At 41.8% G+C, this 17,116-nt stretch overlaps 2 protein-coding genes across 6 annotated transcripts in view; both read right to left on the reverse strand.

Annotated features, from left to right (window-relative positions):
* Positions 1-1,467: 1,467 nt before the first annotated feature.
* MOB2 (MOB kinase activator 2) overlaps positions 1,468-17,116 on the reverse strand; it is a 121,268-nt gene continuing 105,619 nt past the window's right edge. For all 4 annotated transcript variants that reach the window (XM_082057545.1, XM_082057544.1, XM_082057542.1 and 1 more), the window contains exons 2-5: positions 12,248-12,408; positions 10,943-11,036; positions 4,305-4,429; positions 1,468-2,773 (exon numbers count right to left, since the gene is read on the reverse strand). In XM_082057545.1, the coding sequence (XP_081913671.1) occupies positions 2,463-2,773; positions 4,305-4,429; positions 10,943-11,036; positions 12,248-12,408 (691 nt within the window). In that variant the 3' untranslated portion in view covers positions 1,468-2,462. The remainder of the gene's footprint in view (positions 2,774-4,304; positions 4,430-10,942; positions 11,037-12,247; positions 12,409-17,116) is intronic.
* The window catches only part of DUSP8 (dual specificity phosphatase 8), a 177,509-nt gene continuing 172,736 nt past the window's right edge, over positions 12,344-17,116 (reverse strand). For both annotated transcript variants that reach the window (XM_082057540.1, XM_082057541.1), the window contains exon 8: positions 12,344-12,408. The gene's annotated coding sequence lies outside the window, so the exon portion shown is untranslated. The remainder of the gene's footprint in view (positions 12,409-17,116) is intronic.

The raw sequence follows: 17,116 nt of genomic DNA on the forward strand, positions 1-17,116 counted from the left end.
TTTTGTCAGTTCTCCTATGGGAAGCCAAGATATACTCACCCTTGCATTTGATATAGATATTAGTATCACTGTGTTGTGATCTGACACAGGATGCAGTTGTAGCTAAGTCAGTCTTTTCCAGAGACTCTTGCTCAAGTCAAACCTTCCCCAAATGCATATAATTTCTAAATGGTCTTTTAGAATTAAGACTGCAAATGCCTTTTTTTGTCATTACTAGAAACGCTTGGGTTTGGGTTGTTGCCCTTACTATTATTTCTTCCTTGAACTCCACTGAGTGCTCTCATTCCAAGTAGCACAGGGGCCTTACAAATGGCACTGCTCCAATAGCATCTACTGACCTCTGGTTTTCCCTTCAGACACTATATATAGGGAATCGTAATGGAGAGGCTCATGTCATGTCAGCACGAATGGAGCCTGAGTGGGAACATTCTCCTGGATATGGAGGCTGTAGCAGGAGCACACGGTGGGGAAGCTGTGCTCTTGAACAGCCTGCGTTAACAGCACCCAGATGAGCAGGGCAGCAAGAATCCAGCACGTTTGCCTGCAGGTTCACAAGGTACCCACAATCTGGAAACAAACACAGGACAAATATGGGCTCACATAGTTTGAGATTGTTTTCTCTCTCGCTCCTCCACTTTCCTTCTCCTGTGCTCGTGCCTTTTTTGTTCTCCCACCCTCACTTTTATGACTTCTTACTCTTTCTCTCACACGTTTTTCTTCCTTTATGTGCTCTTGCACATTTCGTCACAAGCTTTTTTTTTTCTTTTGTGTGCTTTTTCTTTTTTTTTTCTGCTTTCTTGCTCATGCCCTTTTTTTTTTTTTTAACTTGCTTATGCTTTTCCTGCTCCTTTTCCTTTGTGCTTGCACTCCTTCTCTTTACTGCCTTTTACTGCAATTACAAACCTCTTCAGGAAAACCTTTTAGGATTCATGCCAGGTTAGATGTACGTACCACGGGACAATGACCAAAACCAGTAACAAACAAGTCTCAGAGACTGCCCCAGATTTGACAGAAGCACAACTGCAAGCACAACTGGGCATATTCCCAACTGGAAATGCTGACTGCAATAATTCAGTTGAAATGTGAAGGAAAGAATAATATCACTGTCCAGATACAAAGTTGATACAGTACTGTATCCACAGATACTGTGACACATTATTCATCACAAAATATCCAGAAGCTCACTGCATTTGCAGAATTTAAGTATGTACAAACAGAAACGTGGTCCTTTCCAAATGTTGCTTATCTTCGGCGTACTTACCTTCAGATTACCTGGGGAGGAGGTTCCTAGCACTACTAGAAAGAGCAAGGAATTGATTATAAATGTAAGACTACAGGGTGGAAACAAACAATTATTTATAAAGCCGGTTGACAGCAGGGCCAACAGCATTCAGTGGTGAAAGACAAGCTGTATGGGTGGATTGCACTGACTTTTGACGCTGCAAACACAAAACCAAAGCTTATGGCTGATAAATTTGTTTTTATTATTATAGAACAGATGAACTAAAATAAGCCAACAATATAATTTTATGCCAACAGCCATCTTTCTAGCACAGGCGGTGACTGACTCAATGTACCCTTCTCCCCCCTCCCCGGGCCTCTGTTCAATGGGAAGCAAATGGTGGTGGCTCTTGCACACGGGTTCTGGACTCAGAGATCTTTTTATTTGTACAGGTGTGCCTGGGAAAAGAGAAGGCAGGGGGAGCAGAGAAAAGAGTATATGTGTTGTAGGAGCAATAAGCAGAAAGGCTTGTGGATCCTCTTGCACGTTCACACATTGTGACCAGTAGATGGGACAACTGGAGAATCATGCCCACCTTCAACATGTAGCAAGCTCCTACTTGCTACTCTAGTCAAGCCAGGAGTTTCTTTCCACTCCAAGCTAAGGAAGGGCAAGATGCACTCAGCTGGGGAGATTTGGCAGGGCAAGGGGCAGCCTATGTAAAATCAAACCAAAAAAACACTCCTACCCCCCCGCAAACAAAACCCAAACAAACTTTCATTTTAAGCCACTTCAAAGTCACTTCTGATAATATAATAGATATTTTTTAAATGGCAGGACCACCATCCTAGAAAAACAAAGGGCTTGCACTCAAGACCAAAGAAAGAAAAACAAAAAACCAACCAACCAAACAGACAAAAAAAAAAAGGAACAACCAAAAAAACCAAGAGCGGCCCCACTCTCAAGCTTGGCTCTTCTCTAAAAACAGCACTCATCATCCATCTGAATAGGTGAACAGAGGAGTGAACAGAAAATAAAAATAAAATTGGTGCAACTTCTCGCCAGGTGGCGCATAAAACCAAAGCTCCATACAGTCCCATACGACTACGTGTCCTGTGGTGGCAGCATAATTTCTTTCAGCTTTCATTGCTGTATATGTCTGTATGTATATCTGAACATATACATACACACAGAATATATAATATTGTTTTTAATGTTAGTTTTGATCCTGTAGGAGGGCTCATCTCTCTTTCACATGGTTCTGTGCTCCTGCGCTGTTGCTGCTCCCATTGCCGCTCCCGTTACTGCTGCTCCCACTGCTGCTGCAGAGGACCTCTGTGAGGTCGTCCATGATGGTGGTCTCTTTAGGGTCCACGAGGTTGAATTCCCTGATGAATAGGATAAAGTGTGTGTAGAGCGTGTTTAAATGTCCGTGCAGCTCCAGTGCCAAAGTCTCCTTAAAGTGTGAGGAGTAGATATGGGCCAGCACATGGAACAGGTACTTGCAGATCTTCTTCACTAGGGACTCAAACGAGTTTGGGAATTCCTTGCCTGAAAGGAAGACAGAGACACCATGATAGCTCCAGCTGCTCACCTTCAGCCCCACAGCAGTGCCAGGGCTGAGCTGTGGGGAAGAGCAACTAGCACACCTTAGTTACAGCAGACAACCTGTGGGACCTGTATCATCCCCTCATCATTTTCATTTGAAGTTAAGTTTTAAACCTTAAGGGTTCAAAGATCATAAAGCAAGTGTAACCATTCTTTAAAACTACAACATTTTTTGTTACTAGCTGTAAAAATAATGAGAGGTTATCCCAGCTCCTTATCTAGTTTGTCCAGGAGTAGCATATTTCTCCCCTGGAAGTACATAATGCTTGGGAGACCAATTCACAGATCCAGAAGCTAAGGTACACGGGCCCTGGTAGTGTGCAGCACTAACTATATATAAAAACTTTCCTTATTTCATTTTTGAAATTCTATCAAATGGGAAAAAAAAGGGGAAGGAAATATTGGGCGCCTTCTATCAGGTGCAGCTGAAATTGTGCTTGCTGGAGCAGGACTGTGCCTGCCTAGGAAAAGATAATTATTGGACAACTACTTTGGTAACAATGAAAGTGAAACTGAGGCAAGCAAAAAAGCAACACTTGCCATCCTGTACGTGATGTATGTTACTGGTGCAAAGTGCACCTTGGCCACACGGACAAATCGGCTGCATGAACGGCCCTCATTGATGTAGAACAAGCAAATTAAAAAAGTCAACTGCAGCTGGCTTACTAGACACAGCCTCTATCCAGATCCAGATGCTTGTAAGCAAAGGGTGTGGGTTTAACATTTGTGATATTGTAATGCCCTGGTAGCCCAATTATCTGTTGAAGGGGCTCAAGAAGCCAGCTGCTTTTAGTCATGATTAAGCTCACCTTCTGTAACTTCAGGTCTCTATTTTTTTCCCTTAACCAAAGGCACTGCATGCAATAATCTTGTTAGGATACAAATTTGAGTCAAAGTTACTTTCCTATTGATTTTTGATTCTTACAATCACATTATTTTTTTAATCTTTGAAGAAGGGAGACTGCAAACAATCTGTGAGACAACGCCTAGTTAGGCAAGGAAGACAAGCCACATTTCCTGACAATCCAATTTACTTCCCCCTTAGTGCATCAGGGCTCTAAGGGCAATAGTAAAAACAACAAGGTTAAATTTTACAAGCAACAGGCTGTACTGAGCACATGCATGCTGACGGTTTCCAAATTTTTGTCCTCTCTGAATACAGGCTAGAAGATCTCACAATGCTTGAAGAGATGTACTGATGATGAAATATAAGCCAAAAGGACAGGATTGTGAGCCTGTCACCCCAGTTCATATGCCAACAGTGCAAGTCTTTCTTACTGTAAGAACAAACCAAATTTAAAATCTCCCTTAAAAAAAAACCCAAACGAACAAACCAAACCACAAACAAAATTTAAAAAAATCAAGCAAACAAATGAGAAAGCTGTCTGGTATTAATGCATATGCTGAATGACAACTTTCACTCCACAGCATCTGCAAAGAGCCACAGAAAGCACCTGTCCAAAAGCAGACATACCATATTTTGTTGGAAAGACGTCCTCATCTGTCACTAGTTTCTGCACTGAACTCATGACGAAGTCAACATACTGAGGAGCAGTGCACTTGATCTTCTTTCCCCGCTCATCATACCAGTAGTACTGTCTGTGGAGGGAATTGACAGTGTCACCACATTATACCTTGGCTCCTCTGCTCAACTCCTCTAAGAGGTTAGTGCCTAAATAATATAAAACAACAGCTGCAACATTACCCAAATACATCATAGCTGCTATGGAAAAGATTCACTTCGGAGCATCTTTCTATATCAAAAGCCTGAATTTCTGCTAGCCAATTTTGGTTTTCCCTATCAATTTAGTAGCAGTACTAAGCACAAGAAGCCTGCTGACAAACCTCTATGCAGGGGATAACTCCCTATCCATGACAGACCGAGGGTTTACTTACAGTCTACAGAACTGTACAGGAAGGCATCACATAACTGGTTTTAAAGGGCAATAACATTGCACAGTGGGTTATCTTCTGGTGCTTAACATCACAAAACATAAATTAGTCTTGTGGTGTAATTTGTTAAACAGACAGAAGGTGGCTCCAAAACACCAGCTTTCCCAAGCTGCTGCTCTCAAGTACTGGCAGCATTTTTAAGCCCTACAAATCCTCTTCTAGAGTCCAATCTGGTGAAAGTTTTCAGGACCCTTCTGCACATCCCTATGAGCGTCCTAGAACTCTGCTGCTTTGGTTGCAGACTCCCCAAAACATCTGAATTTACACTGGACTGCCACCAGTGAATAATCCTGTTGGATCTTAAGGAAACAGAGACATTAGCATATTACCTGGCTTTTCAAAAGCAACCATAATTCAGTCAGTTAGTCAGAATCATCTTGATTAAATGCAGACATCCCTCACCTGAGAAAGAATCTGAAGGCTACAAAAGCACTGAAGCTTTGTTCCTTTTTTTTTTTTTTTGGTCTAAGTCCTGGTTAATTAAAGCACCTCTAACTGTTACCAGGAACAGCGATACATTGCATTAGGCACACACAGTGAGAAATCGTTTTTTTGTAGCCTATGTCACGCTAGAGGTTGAGTTCCAGTTGCTGAATTCTTCCTTCAAACAGTTTAAGCTTCCGGCACTGTCCTATATCATTATGGAGCTGATAAGAAGTCCGTTGTTTTGCTCTTCCGAGAACACGGTGTAAGGGGGCGGTTTGCTGACCGCCTTTGAAAGCAAGGCTGGAAGTGGTCTTAGCATCAGAACCTGGCCAGAAAGATATCTCACCCAACATATGAGCCCCTAAAGCCAGGGTACCATTTCTTGCCTGACTGTTCAGCTCCAACTCTGCTGCTGTTGTCTATTGATCTGCTATCTGACATTGCTCACTCAAATCACTAAACAAGCCTCATTGTAGCCCTAGACAAACTGACATTTTGGTGTCACGTTTAGCCACTTTTGGACAATTTTTTTTTTTGCATGGAAGATAAAGATTAAATATTTCTTTTCTGTGTCTAACAGGACTAGACTGCATTGAACTGGAAGGATCTATACATGCCACTTGGAAATGAAGTTTTATGTATACTGGCCAGCAGAAAGCCCTGAAGCAAGTCAAGAAAAATGTTAAGTAGCAAATGAAAAGTTTTGATTTGCAGTGTGTTTTCGTTTCCCTGAAACATTATTCAGGGACCTGAGGGCAGTGAGGTGAAGGCACTAACACCACTGTTCATGCCCTAAGCCATATGAAAACAAGAAGCAGCTGCAGAAACAAGAGTAATTCAAACTTTAAGAGAGGAAGAGCAGCTGAAAACGAGTTCTGGAGACACTCAAGGTTTAGAATTTTTCTTTCAGATCATTTTCAGTGTGTGGTGGTTTGTCACTCTATTGTTTACTAGAGAGAGCAGGACTGACCGCAAAAGGGAATAAAAAGGTGAGCAAGTGGATGAAAACAGCAGGAATTAAAAGCTCTTTGTAGAGCTATGTCAGGCATTGAAACTAGCATTTGGGCCCTTAGGCGCAGACCGAGTTCTTCATCACTGCTTATTTCCTTTATACATTCCACATATAAGGAATTATACAATGTAGTGCACAAACACAAGCCACCTCATTTGTCTAGTCCTGCAGTAAGCTGGAGCAAGACAGTTCTAGGCAACTCGGACTTATTTTCAGTCTTAAGAGAATGCTTGTTGCCAAGAGCAGAAGCAGAGTGGACTGTCTGCACCTCAGCAGCTTTCTCACGCTGCAGAAATCCTCAGCTGCAAGATAGAAAGCATAGAGTTGCCCTCAGGCACAAAACCCAATCTGAATAACTGGATTTTAGTTAAAAGAAACAGTTTGGCAATTGTGCAAGTTCACTTACGTGAAATTATAAGTGAATAAATCTGCTGTAACATCCTACTGCATACCTTTTTTGCCTTTCCGTGAGAATTAGGCTAATCATGCAAAACAGGAATTTAAAGGCAGAATCATTAAGAGTAAGGGGATAACTGCAAGGATTATCCTGTTGATTAGAATCATGTTAGTTATCACATTAGTGTTAGGTTAACAGTTGGATTTGATGATCTTGAGGGTCTCTTCCAACCCAAATGATTCTATGACTGTGTTTCAAGTGCTATGAACAGTCTTCACAGGTCTTAGAGGAAAAAAGGAGCCCCTGACATACCACGAACATCTCACAGCTGGTACACAGCTCCCACCCATGCCGGAGTTATCTCCGTTAACAAGACATGAAGCAGGTTGGGGCCATCAAAGGGCTCAGTTGGGCACAGAAGCCTAACTGCATTCCATCACTGGCACTGTGACAGTACAGCCCCGTATTAGGCAATGGATGGGAAGCAGAAAGGACAAGAAGATGACACTTAAAGACACTATTCAAAAAGTGCTCACGTGATACAGAGTTTGATTATTTTGTTTCCTATGTAAAATTCTAGCAGATTTAAACATCCCCACTATGGAGAACATGAGGAATTTGCAGCGCCATCCTAAATCCCAGGGAGAAATTATTAGGGGTTTAACAGAGAAAAGCCTATGATGCGAATAATAAAGTATAACACGTATGAAATCACAGTGCTACATCTTAATATCTTGTACATGTTTTATCCCTTTTCCCCTAAAACTTTCTTGGTTTGTGTTCATGACAAAGAAGCCGATGCAGAAGTTACATCTGTATACAGGAAAAGCTTCTGGAAGGAAGGAAAGGCAAATGCTGTGGAGATTATGTGGTCTGGGAAGGAAGGAGAGACAGTCCTGCTAGAAATACCGAAAGGCGTTTTATCAAGAAAGCAGGGTAGCCTATTGTATCAAATGCAAGGGCAGGGATACAGCATTTGTCAGCAACTTGGAATAGCCTTGATGGTTTGTTTGACAGGGGCAAAGCAAAGCGAAAGGAGCAACCACATAGAAGCATACAGCTCAGGGAACTTAAATATAAGAAAATGCAAAATGTGCAAGTTAAGATTTTTAGAAGGAAATACCCTCCATATGCAGATACACTAAGGGCAAGGTAGACACGAGAAAGGAGACTGTAAGATTAGAAAAAATGAGTGATTAGGAATTATCAATTAAGTGATTTCACTGAACCAAAATGAGACCTTTCACTCGTATCTGTGGGCTGCCTAGAAGTTTGTATCCATCCTTGATTTCAGCCTCAGGAGTTTTGTAATCTCAGCCTTGTGAACAGCACTTTTATAGGCTCTTAGTTACCCCACTCACTTCAGGACTTTTGAGAAATATTGCCCAAATGTCAGCTAGAAAACCAGTTTACAGCTCATGGTGCTTTAAAGCTAGTTTGTGTAATAATAAGCTATAAAGCATACTAAATCTGAACAGTAAATACTGTGTTAAAATATAGTACCTGCTTTACAGCAAGTGATATATTAATGAGCAAAATTAAGTAATTCCCAAAGTTACACTCACGGCACCCTCATTAAATCTTGAAGATAACTGGCCATTCTGGTATTTCTCTTGGCATTATCCCACCTTGCAGCAAATGATTCCATCTGTTCTACACAGAGACTAAGTTTTGGTCAGCTGTGCCTTAGTTATCCTAAGCAGAAATTCTCCTCCTCATTGTGTGCAGATGGCTGTGCTGTCTCATGCATCTGACACAGGGCTGAAAGCTGCATCTGTCTGCAGTTTGTCAGTCGGCTGGAGCTTCTCTGAGATGTTAAAACCTTACCTCAAATATTTAACTGCAACTGGTGTTTATTCTTGCCAGCAAATCCTCTAAACTTAGGACTGAGTATTTGCAGTGTTTTTGAATGCAAAGTAACTTGACAAGCAAATGTGTTCTGAATAGTTACTTTAACATCTCAGCCATAAATACAAAAAGGTTTCCTTAGGTATGACCAGAATGACATGATCCAAAACATGCCTTAGAGACCTGGGCAGGGAAAGCGTAAGAGGAACAGAATGCAGACCTTCATACTGAACTGCCTGAGAAATCAGCACGGAAAAGTGGCAAACTGCACCCTTACTCCAAGGTACTGTAATTCTGTGGCAATCTAACACAGGGAGGTGCTATTTTATTCCAAAGCACCTGAACAAACAGATCACAGCCACAGAAGGTCAAATCTGGAGTGTCCATCGGGTTAATCAGCAACTGACTCTAATGTTTAGGTGATACTCTTTATACACTGGAGACAAGTCAGAGGCACAATAAATCATATCATCTGGTGTTTCTCCAACACAATAAGCATGTCCTTACCACACTTTGTTAGGGTAAGATTTAAAAAAAAATAAAAATAAAAAAGGGAAGTGGGAAGCAACATGGCTTTATCATAGTCATAATTTAAGCTGAATAAATCTTTGAGATAGTTCTCAGTGTTCCATTTAGACATGTCTCTTACAAAAGGGAAGAGCTAGGAAAGTCAGAATATAAAAATAAGGATTATCCAAAATTGTTATTAGAGATACTTGGATAACACTGTTATGAACAGGGCCTTCAAAGCCGAACTGCACTGAGGTGTGTAGCTAGGTGAACTCACCTCTGTGCTTTTTTCATAGACCCGCACACCTGATAGAAGAATGAAATATGCAGCCCACAGTTTGCAAACATGAATCAGTCATCTGCCCCCAAGTACAGGAAGATACTTAAGTTGTTATGATTTAGCTAAACACAAACCATTTCAAGTGCTTCACCCAAGTGCAGACATGCTTCCTGTTATTCCCAAACAGTGCCATTTTTCAGTTTTCCAAAACAAAGGATAGGAACATTCTGCTATCGGTCCTCACCACTAAAAATACAGTCTACAGCTGGAGCCGCCTACAGGCACTTCCTTTCTTTATTCTGCAGTGTGAATTGCTTACAGAGAACTCTTCTTTAAGACTCACTAGAGCAGAATGGAGTGACAAGTGGGTTCCCTACCACCACCTTTTAGCCACTATTTCCCATGAAGCAAGTGGATAAACAGTTGAACTAAGTCCTTTGGACAGCCAGTGCTACATCCAGAATTAAAATACGAGAAAGCTTTGGAGTAAGAGTCTTACTGATCACCATGTCTCATTTAGAGACAAGCTGTCTCCTTTTGATAAAATCTGAGTTCAGCAGAGATTTATTTCCTTCTGTTCCAGCCTGTTGTCAAAGCCTTTAGCAATGCCTCTAATTCTCTACTGACAGTTATCTTTCCAACTTTTACATGTATAAGTATCCTCCGTACACTTTGCATTCTTCAGAGTGCTCTCAAAGAAAGCTCCTAATATTAATTTCAAGTGTACAAGTGTACAAGTGTACAGTCCATTAAGTGAGGATTCCTTTCTAAGAGTTATGTAATTATTGCCAGAGATACAACATAGAGCTCTGGTTCTATTGCACACATTCCCTGGGATGTTAGTTTGATGTACTATAACATTAACTGTTCAGTCTTCTGTTTTAAAATCCATCTCAAATAAATTAATCCCAGGAAATACAAGAGGAGGGAAGAAAAGGACTATCAGCACATGTGCTGGAGAAAAAAAATAAAAACAAACCACAACACAACAGGCTTATTCATACTCAACTGGATCTCATATTCCATCATGTTGGACTGTGCTAATCAGAAGCAGGAGTTTATGGTATACTCACCATGTACACTAAAACTACAAAGCTTTCTTTCATAAGTGATAGCTAGTCAATATTTAAAAAGTCCACTAAGTCCTACAGGAGGAAAGTGCCAAACCAAAACGTTTTCCTTACTCTTTGCGAAGGTGCCACTTGTGTCCCCTATGCCCAAGGGCTCAGGCAGAAAGCCAGTGGCTCACGTCAGGCTAGAGGTTATCCGTCAGCAGCCTAGTGCTCTGTCAGCATTCCAAATATCAAAAGCACCCTCTGAGGTTTTCGCAATTCATTTATCCTCCCCAGCCTTCTATGGAATCCCAGCCCTGTTTACCAGTAAGGACAGTTCTGCCTTGCCCTTCTTCCCCCTCTCCCCGCAAGCTACACACATGGTAATTTGCTTCTCTGATCTGTCCTTATAAAACCAACTCAGAACAGTCAAAGACTCATCTTTCTAGTCCTCCACAAAACCAGACTTCCAGGACCCTTCACTGCTGAGGGGAGAGAAAAGGATGCACAGCTGCCAAATTTTAAGTAGAGATCTGCTGCAAAACACTTGCCCAATGCCATCAAATACCAATATTCTCCCGCAAGCAACTCCGAAGACTTCATGGAAACCCTGTAATTGTAAATATTGACTTACGTATTGCACACTGCCATGGTCTGACATGACTCTCCTGTACAGAATTCTGAGATTGTGCTATACTGTAAGTTGATGTGATGAAAGAAAGTTGTTGCTGAAAAATAAACACAAAGGAAATTTAGAAGTAAAATACTTTCAAACACTGGTTATTCTCCAGATAATTATTTAAACAGAGCAAATGAAGTGACCTCAGAGTCTTGAGCTTGCATACAAATTTAAACACAATTTAGCCAAATTAGTCTAATGATGAACTGCAAAACAAAGAGGTACATAGAACAAAAACTCTTGTTTTAAGATGAAAGTACCATGATGCATCAGCTCTTATTACTCACTAAGCAGCAAGACTGGAAAGTGTCTTCATCATCAGCCTCACCTTTACAGTAGAATACTCTACTACGAGCTGAAGGCAGACAATTTGCTATGTTCTTTTGAAGTCAGACTTAAAATGTACAGTGGCTAGAAAACTGCCTTAACAGTTCCCATAATATATCTCCTTTAAAAAATAGCATGAAAATTAATATACTTCTATATTTTAAAAATCTCCTGAGATAATTTAAAATCTTAATACTCCTCAGGGAGCAGCTCACTTTTTCTCAATGAGTCTCTATAAACTTTCCTAGTGCGAAGTTTAAAGCAGTTTCTTGCTACTACCACATACTGCTGAAAATGTAAACAAGACTGGGTCATAGCTGCAGGTTAGGACTGGTAGATGAAGCAGAAGCACAGGTAAGTACTGTAAATTAGAACTGAGATGCACAGATACAGCATTCAGCCACAGCAATCAGTCATATCTCTGAGTTCTGGCTTGACTACAATTAAAATTCACAGTAATTCCACCAAAGCTCGGAAGGAGTGGAGAGAAGAAATCCAACCACAAGACTTCAAAACTTCTGGCTTTAAGCATAACTTGCTTTACACACAAGTTTTGATAAACTACCATTTCTATAATGCTTCTGGAAGACCAACAGCTTGAGTTGGAAACACGCTGAGCCAGAAGGTTCAGCGAATAGTCAAAGGGAAGCTGATGGTCCTCAGAAGAGCATAAAAAACTTTAATGCCCTCAGTGCTACAGTGAGGGAGCTGGAAGAAGGAAATGCATCAAAGCTTCCATGCTGCTGAGCACAGCTGGTTTGTACATAAGACAGCTTAATTACTGTTCAAGGTATAATGACATGCATTATGCAGTAAGCATAAATAGTCATTGAGTGTTTTTTTTAAGCATCAAAACCAGTAAAAGGAAACAGTGAATGAATATCTTCGTGGGTGTGGACAGCAAGCTCAGAGCTGTATGATCACAATACTCACTGTTGCTGGCTAGCCACTCGTTGAGGTCTATTTCTCGTGGTAACATCACTAGCTCCTTAAATTCAAAGTCAGTAATTCTGGATTTTGTGTATTCTGGCTCTAGGTAAAGTTTCTTCTCTTCCGGGGCTGGCTTTTTACCGTTTGGCTTTCCCTTGGACTTCCTGCAAGATATTAAAAAGACAGAAGAAAGGTTACCTTTGCTGTTGATGAAAAGCTGCAGAAATCCGAAAGAACCTGGTTTATCCAAACTCCTGTACTTGTGTTTACGCTGTCCCTCCAGCCTTCCCTCCCCTTAGCTTAGTTATTTTTTATTTAAGCAAAAGACAGTTTCTTAAAAAGTGTGTTGGAACTCAGTCACTTTTTTCAACTAACACTGAAGTTTTGAATGGCATTAAGAAACTTGAGACAGAGGCGCTCCATCTCCATTGTCCTTTTGTCAGTTTAGATTGCAAATTAGTGGGAGAGTCACGGTCTCTCTTTATGCTTGTGAACAGTCGTGACAGCAGAATGGCACCGTGCCTGAAGAAGCTACTCTAATGTGAGCATCCAAACAACCTGCCGCAGCATACAGCTGTCACCTGCAAAACAGGAGTTTGAGAGACAGTGAAAGCAGACTGCTCTCAGTCAGAAAAATGCTCTTTCCACACAATGTTCTGGCACTGCTCCTTCAGAACTACAGCATTCCTCGCCACTACAGCCCTACATCTCTGAGATACCAGAAGCCTTCTAGAAGTGAGCATCTGTGACTCTAGCTTAGAAGCACTTACAACTACAGAAACACCTGCTTTCTCAGCTACCAGGATATCTGAGTCAGAAAGATCTGAGTTCATTTTTTTTCCTTAAAATCTGATACATTACAAAATAACCTTCCATGTGGATGCAGACAAATGACATTCCATAAAATGCATTTATCTCCATGGCATATTGTGACTTTTCACCTCCCATTTCTAAAGTGTTTGTTGTATCATCACTGGAGTTTTCCTCCTACTCTGTTTTTAACATCCTCAAACTAGAATTTAAACCCAACCCATATTCCTGGGCTGGGGGTTCACAAGGACTGGTTGAGGAACCAGCAGGCTACATAATCAAACAGCTGCAAATCCATGTGTTTCTACAGTTAAAAAATCCACCTAACCAGAGACAGAAGATCTATTTAAAGGTGATGAACAAGTGCAGTAAGGCAATACTTGCTGTGTACTGTCAGATGAACACAAGGAGGAGATGTCAAGGTTTTTTAATATCAAGTTTTCTTGGTTAAAGAGGTTTTTAAGGATCTGCAAAACCAAGACAAGTCTACCTTTGCAGAAGACTGCATTAAGTTTGCTGTTGAAACTCATCTAGATCCCACCCAAAGGAAACTGATCTTATGTTCTGGCTCTTAACACACTTTAAATAATCTTCCAGCTGTGGCCCTGCCTGAGGAACACATAGGCTTGACTTTTGCTGTGAGGATGGGATGCACACCTTTCCTGGAACAGTGTTAGAAGAGTCAGTGCTTTCCCCAGAGAGAGTACGATTATTCAGATTTCTCTCTTCATGGGCTCTTTACTGAGCGGTTTATTAAACCCATCAGAATGACTCATCATCCACATCATCAGGACTGCAGCAGGGAGAGACTGAGATTCACCTTCCACAAGAAAGTAATGCCATAACTACCATTCAGTCACCAGCACTGCCACTGTTTACTATCTTGAACTTGCGTTGAGTCTTGTCAATGCCACCTTCTCCCTAACCAGTAAATTAAGACTGGAGAGACAGTAAGACTTCAGGAAGGCCATCATCAAGGAAAAAAATCAAGGAAAATTTAAGGACAGCAGCATGATATACACTTACACCCTCACAACATATTTACAAACCACAGATGTGCAGAAAGCACTGTAGAAGGTCTCTGTCAGGGAAGAGATGATCACATTTTATTTCTGTATGTTAATGAGAAAGGTGGATTGCATGCTTAGAGAGAGGGCGTCTGTGACACTGAACTTTTTTTAAAGAATACAAATATGGTATGAGAATAAACTAAAACCAGTTTATGTGAAGACTAATTTAACACATAGCTACTCGTGCACATTTCCCACCATCTCCTTTTTCCACGACAGAGCATTCCAATTCAAACAAAGCCTGCAAGATTTATCCCTTTAATTTATTTAATGAAGTAACCTGGACTAATTCTCATAGCTGCTCCACAAAGGGATGTTTTAGGACATATGAAGTCAGATGTTCCTCAGCATAAGGCTCTTAATATAGAGGGGTTGCTCAGTCAGACCAACAGCTCCTGGTTGTCAGCAGCTAACTATTCTTGTCTTCAAACTCTTACATTTGCTAATCACATCTGAACTTCCCTACGCAAAAATAAGCTACAGGTAAGAAAGAAAAGTCTGTGACAGCAAGAACTGCAGGAGGGCCTTAAAGGTATTTTTAAAAGTTATGAAAGACAAACTTCATTTATGCTTGGGCCTGAGACTTCAGATTTTCATAGAACTTGATATGATATCCAAGGAAAATGTAATAGCATAAAACAAGAGTCTTATTTGATAGTCTGTAACTTGACTTCATAGCAGATGAAGCAACATGTTTGATGTCTTCCTTTTGTAGGAATACTATGTTAAGACTTGAAACTATCTTACCCTGACAGTCAACAGCATAAATCCAGTTGAAACTATGCACCTGGCCCTCAGCTAGTAAAAAAACTTTAGGACATTGATTTGCTTAATTCCCAGCACTGGCTGCCTTACTGCTGTGCTGCTGAAACCAGGCCTGGCATGCTCCATACAGCACCTTCATACTTGCTGGGCCTCTGGCAGACAAGGTCTATTCAGAATATACTCTGCAGGGTTTTTTTCAGCTGGTTGGACTTAGTGGTTTTGGGGTTGGAGGGAGACCAGGGGGGGGCAGGATTCAGGCATTCAAGGATAAGTTAATTTTTTAAGAAAATTACAGTTCCAGAAACAATCATGCAGAAAAAAACCTTTAACTTGAGAGTCTGGTTTGACAAACCACATCAACCACACTTGGGGAGAAAACTTATCAGTGAGAAGTAGTTTGGATAGAACAGAGTTTGTGTCTTTGCTTTATTTCGGGACACTTAAACCAAGGGCTCTAGGTTAGGACTGTGCCACGTCAGCAAAGAGCAGTGTTCTGAGAGCAGGAGGAGGGGAGAGAGAGAGAGATGAAGAGGTCAAAGACAGTCTGTCATAGAGCCAGGCTGTGGAGGGAAGCCACAGAAGAAAGTCAGACATAGGAGGCTGAGACAAACCTTCCACTGAATAGAAATGAAATGTGTGTACCTCATTTTCACTTCAGCATCCTCTCCCCATTTCAAGAAAAGAAACAAAAATTCAACCCTAAATATACTTCATGAGTTTGCTAATGCAAATGATTATATGTTGTCCTTTTACAAAAACCAAACCCCCCCATTTCCACACAAATATCAGTTCTCTGTTAGATGAGTACATGCAGCCACTTTGCTTCTTTTCTACAGAAAAGTGTGCAAGTCTTTCCACAAGTGCCTTGTGCTGGAACTGAAGCACTTCAAACAGAAGCTTCCTGAAGGATCCCATGCCCTGTCCCTTTCTAAAGCTTTGACTCAGTATAATAAAGAACCTGACTCATGGGTATCCCCACCACACCTGCAGCCCGCAAGTCTCTGTGGCCAGATGGGATATATCCAAGGGTGCTGGGGGAGCTGGCATGATCACTAAGCCCCTTTCCATTATCTATCAGCAATCTTGGCTAACTGGGGAGGTCCCAGTTGACTGGAGCTGGCTAACATGACACCTATCTACAAGAAGGGCTGCAAGGAGGATCTGGGGAACTACAGACCTATCAGTCTGACATCGGTGCTGGGGAAGGTCATGAAGCAGATGATCTTCAGTAACATCAAACGGCACATACAAGAAAAACAAGCGATCAGGCCCAGTCAACATGGGCTATGGAAGGCAGGTCCTGTTTGACCAACCCGATCTCTTTCTACAACAAGGTGACCCACCTAGTAGATGAAGGAAAGGCTGTGGATGTTGTGTATTTAGAATTCAGGGAAGTCTTTGACACCTTATCCCACAGCATCCTCATGGAGAAGCTGGCAGCTCATGGCCTGGATGGGTGTATGTGCGTTGGATAAGGAACCGGTTGGATGACTGGGCCCAAATAGTTGTGGTGAATGAAGCCAAATCCAGCTGGTGGCCAGTCACAAGTGGTGTTCCCCGGGGCTCAGTATTGGGGCCAGTTCTGTTTAATCTCTTTATCAATGATCTGGACAAGGGGATTGAGTGTACCCTCAGTAAGTTTGCAGATGAAACCAAATTGGGTGGGAATGTTGACCTGCTGGACGGTAGGAATGTACTACAGAGGGATGTGGACCAGCTGGATCACTGGCTGAGGCCTGTTGCATGAGGTTGAACAAGGCCAAGTGCTGGGCCCTGCACTTGGGTCACAACAACCCCAGGCAGCTCTACAGACTCAGGGAAAAGTGTCTGGAAAGCTGCCTGGTGGGGGTGATGGTCAACAGCCAGCTGAACATGAGCCAGCAGTATGCCCAGGTGGCCAAGAAGGTCAACAGCATCCTGGCTTGTATCAGGAATAGTATGGTCAGCAGGACCAGAGACGTGATCTTGCCACTGTACTTGGCACTGGTGAGGCCCCACCTTGAATCCTGTGTTCAGTTTTGGGCCCCTCATCATAAGAAAGACATTGAGGTACTGGCGGGAGTGCAGAGGAGGGTGACAAAGCTGGTGAGGGGTCTGGAGCACAAGTCTTGTGAGGAGTGGTTGAAGGAACTGGGTCTGTTTGGCCTTGAGAAAAGGAGGCTTAAGGGAGAGCTTATCGCTCTCTACAACTACCTGAAAGGAGGTTGTAGCATGGAGGGTGTTGGTC

Source organism: Streptopelia decaocto, assembly GCF_964273445.1.
Source record: "Streptopelia decaocto genome assembly, chromosome: 7".
Taxonomy (NCBI): Eukaryota; Metazoa; Chordata; class Aves; order Columbiformes; family Columbidae; genus Streptopelia; species Streptopelia decaocto.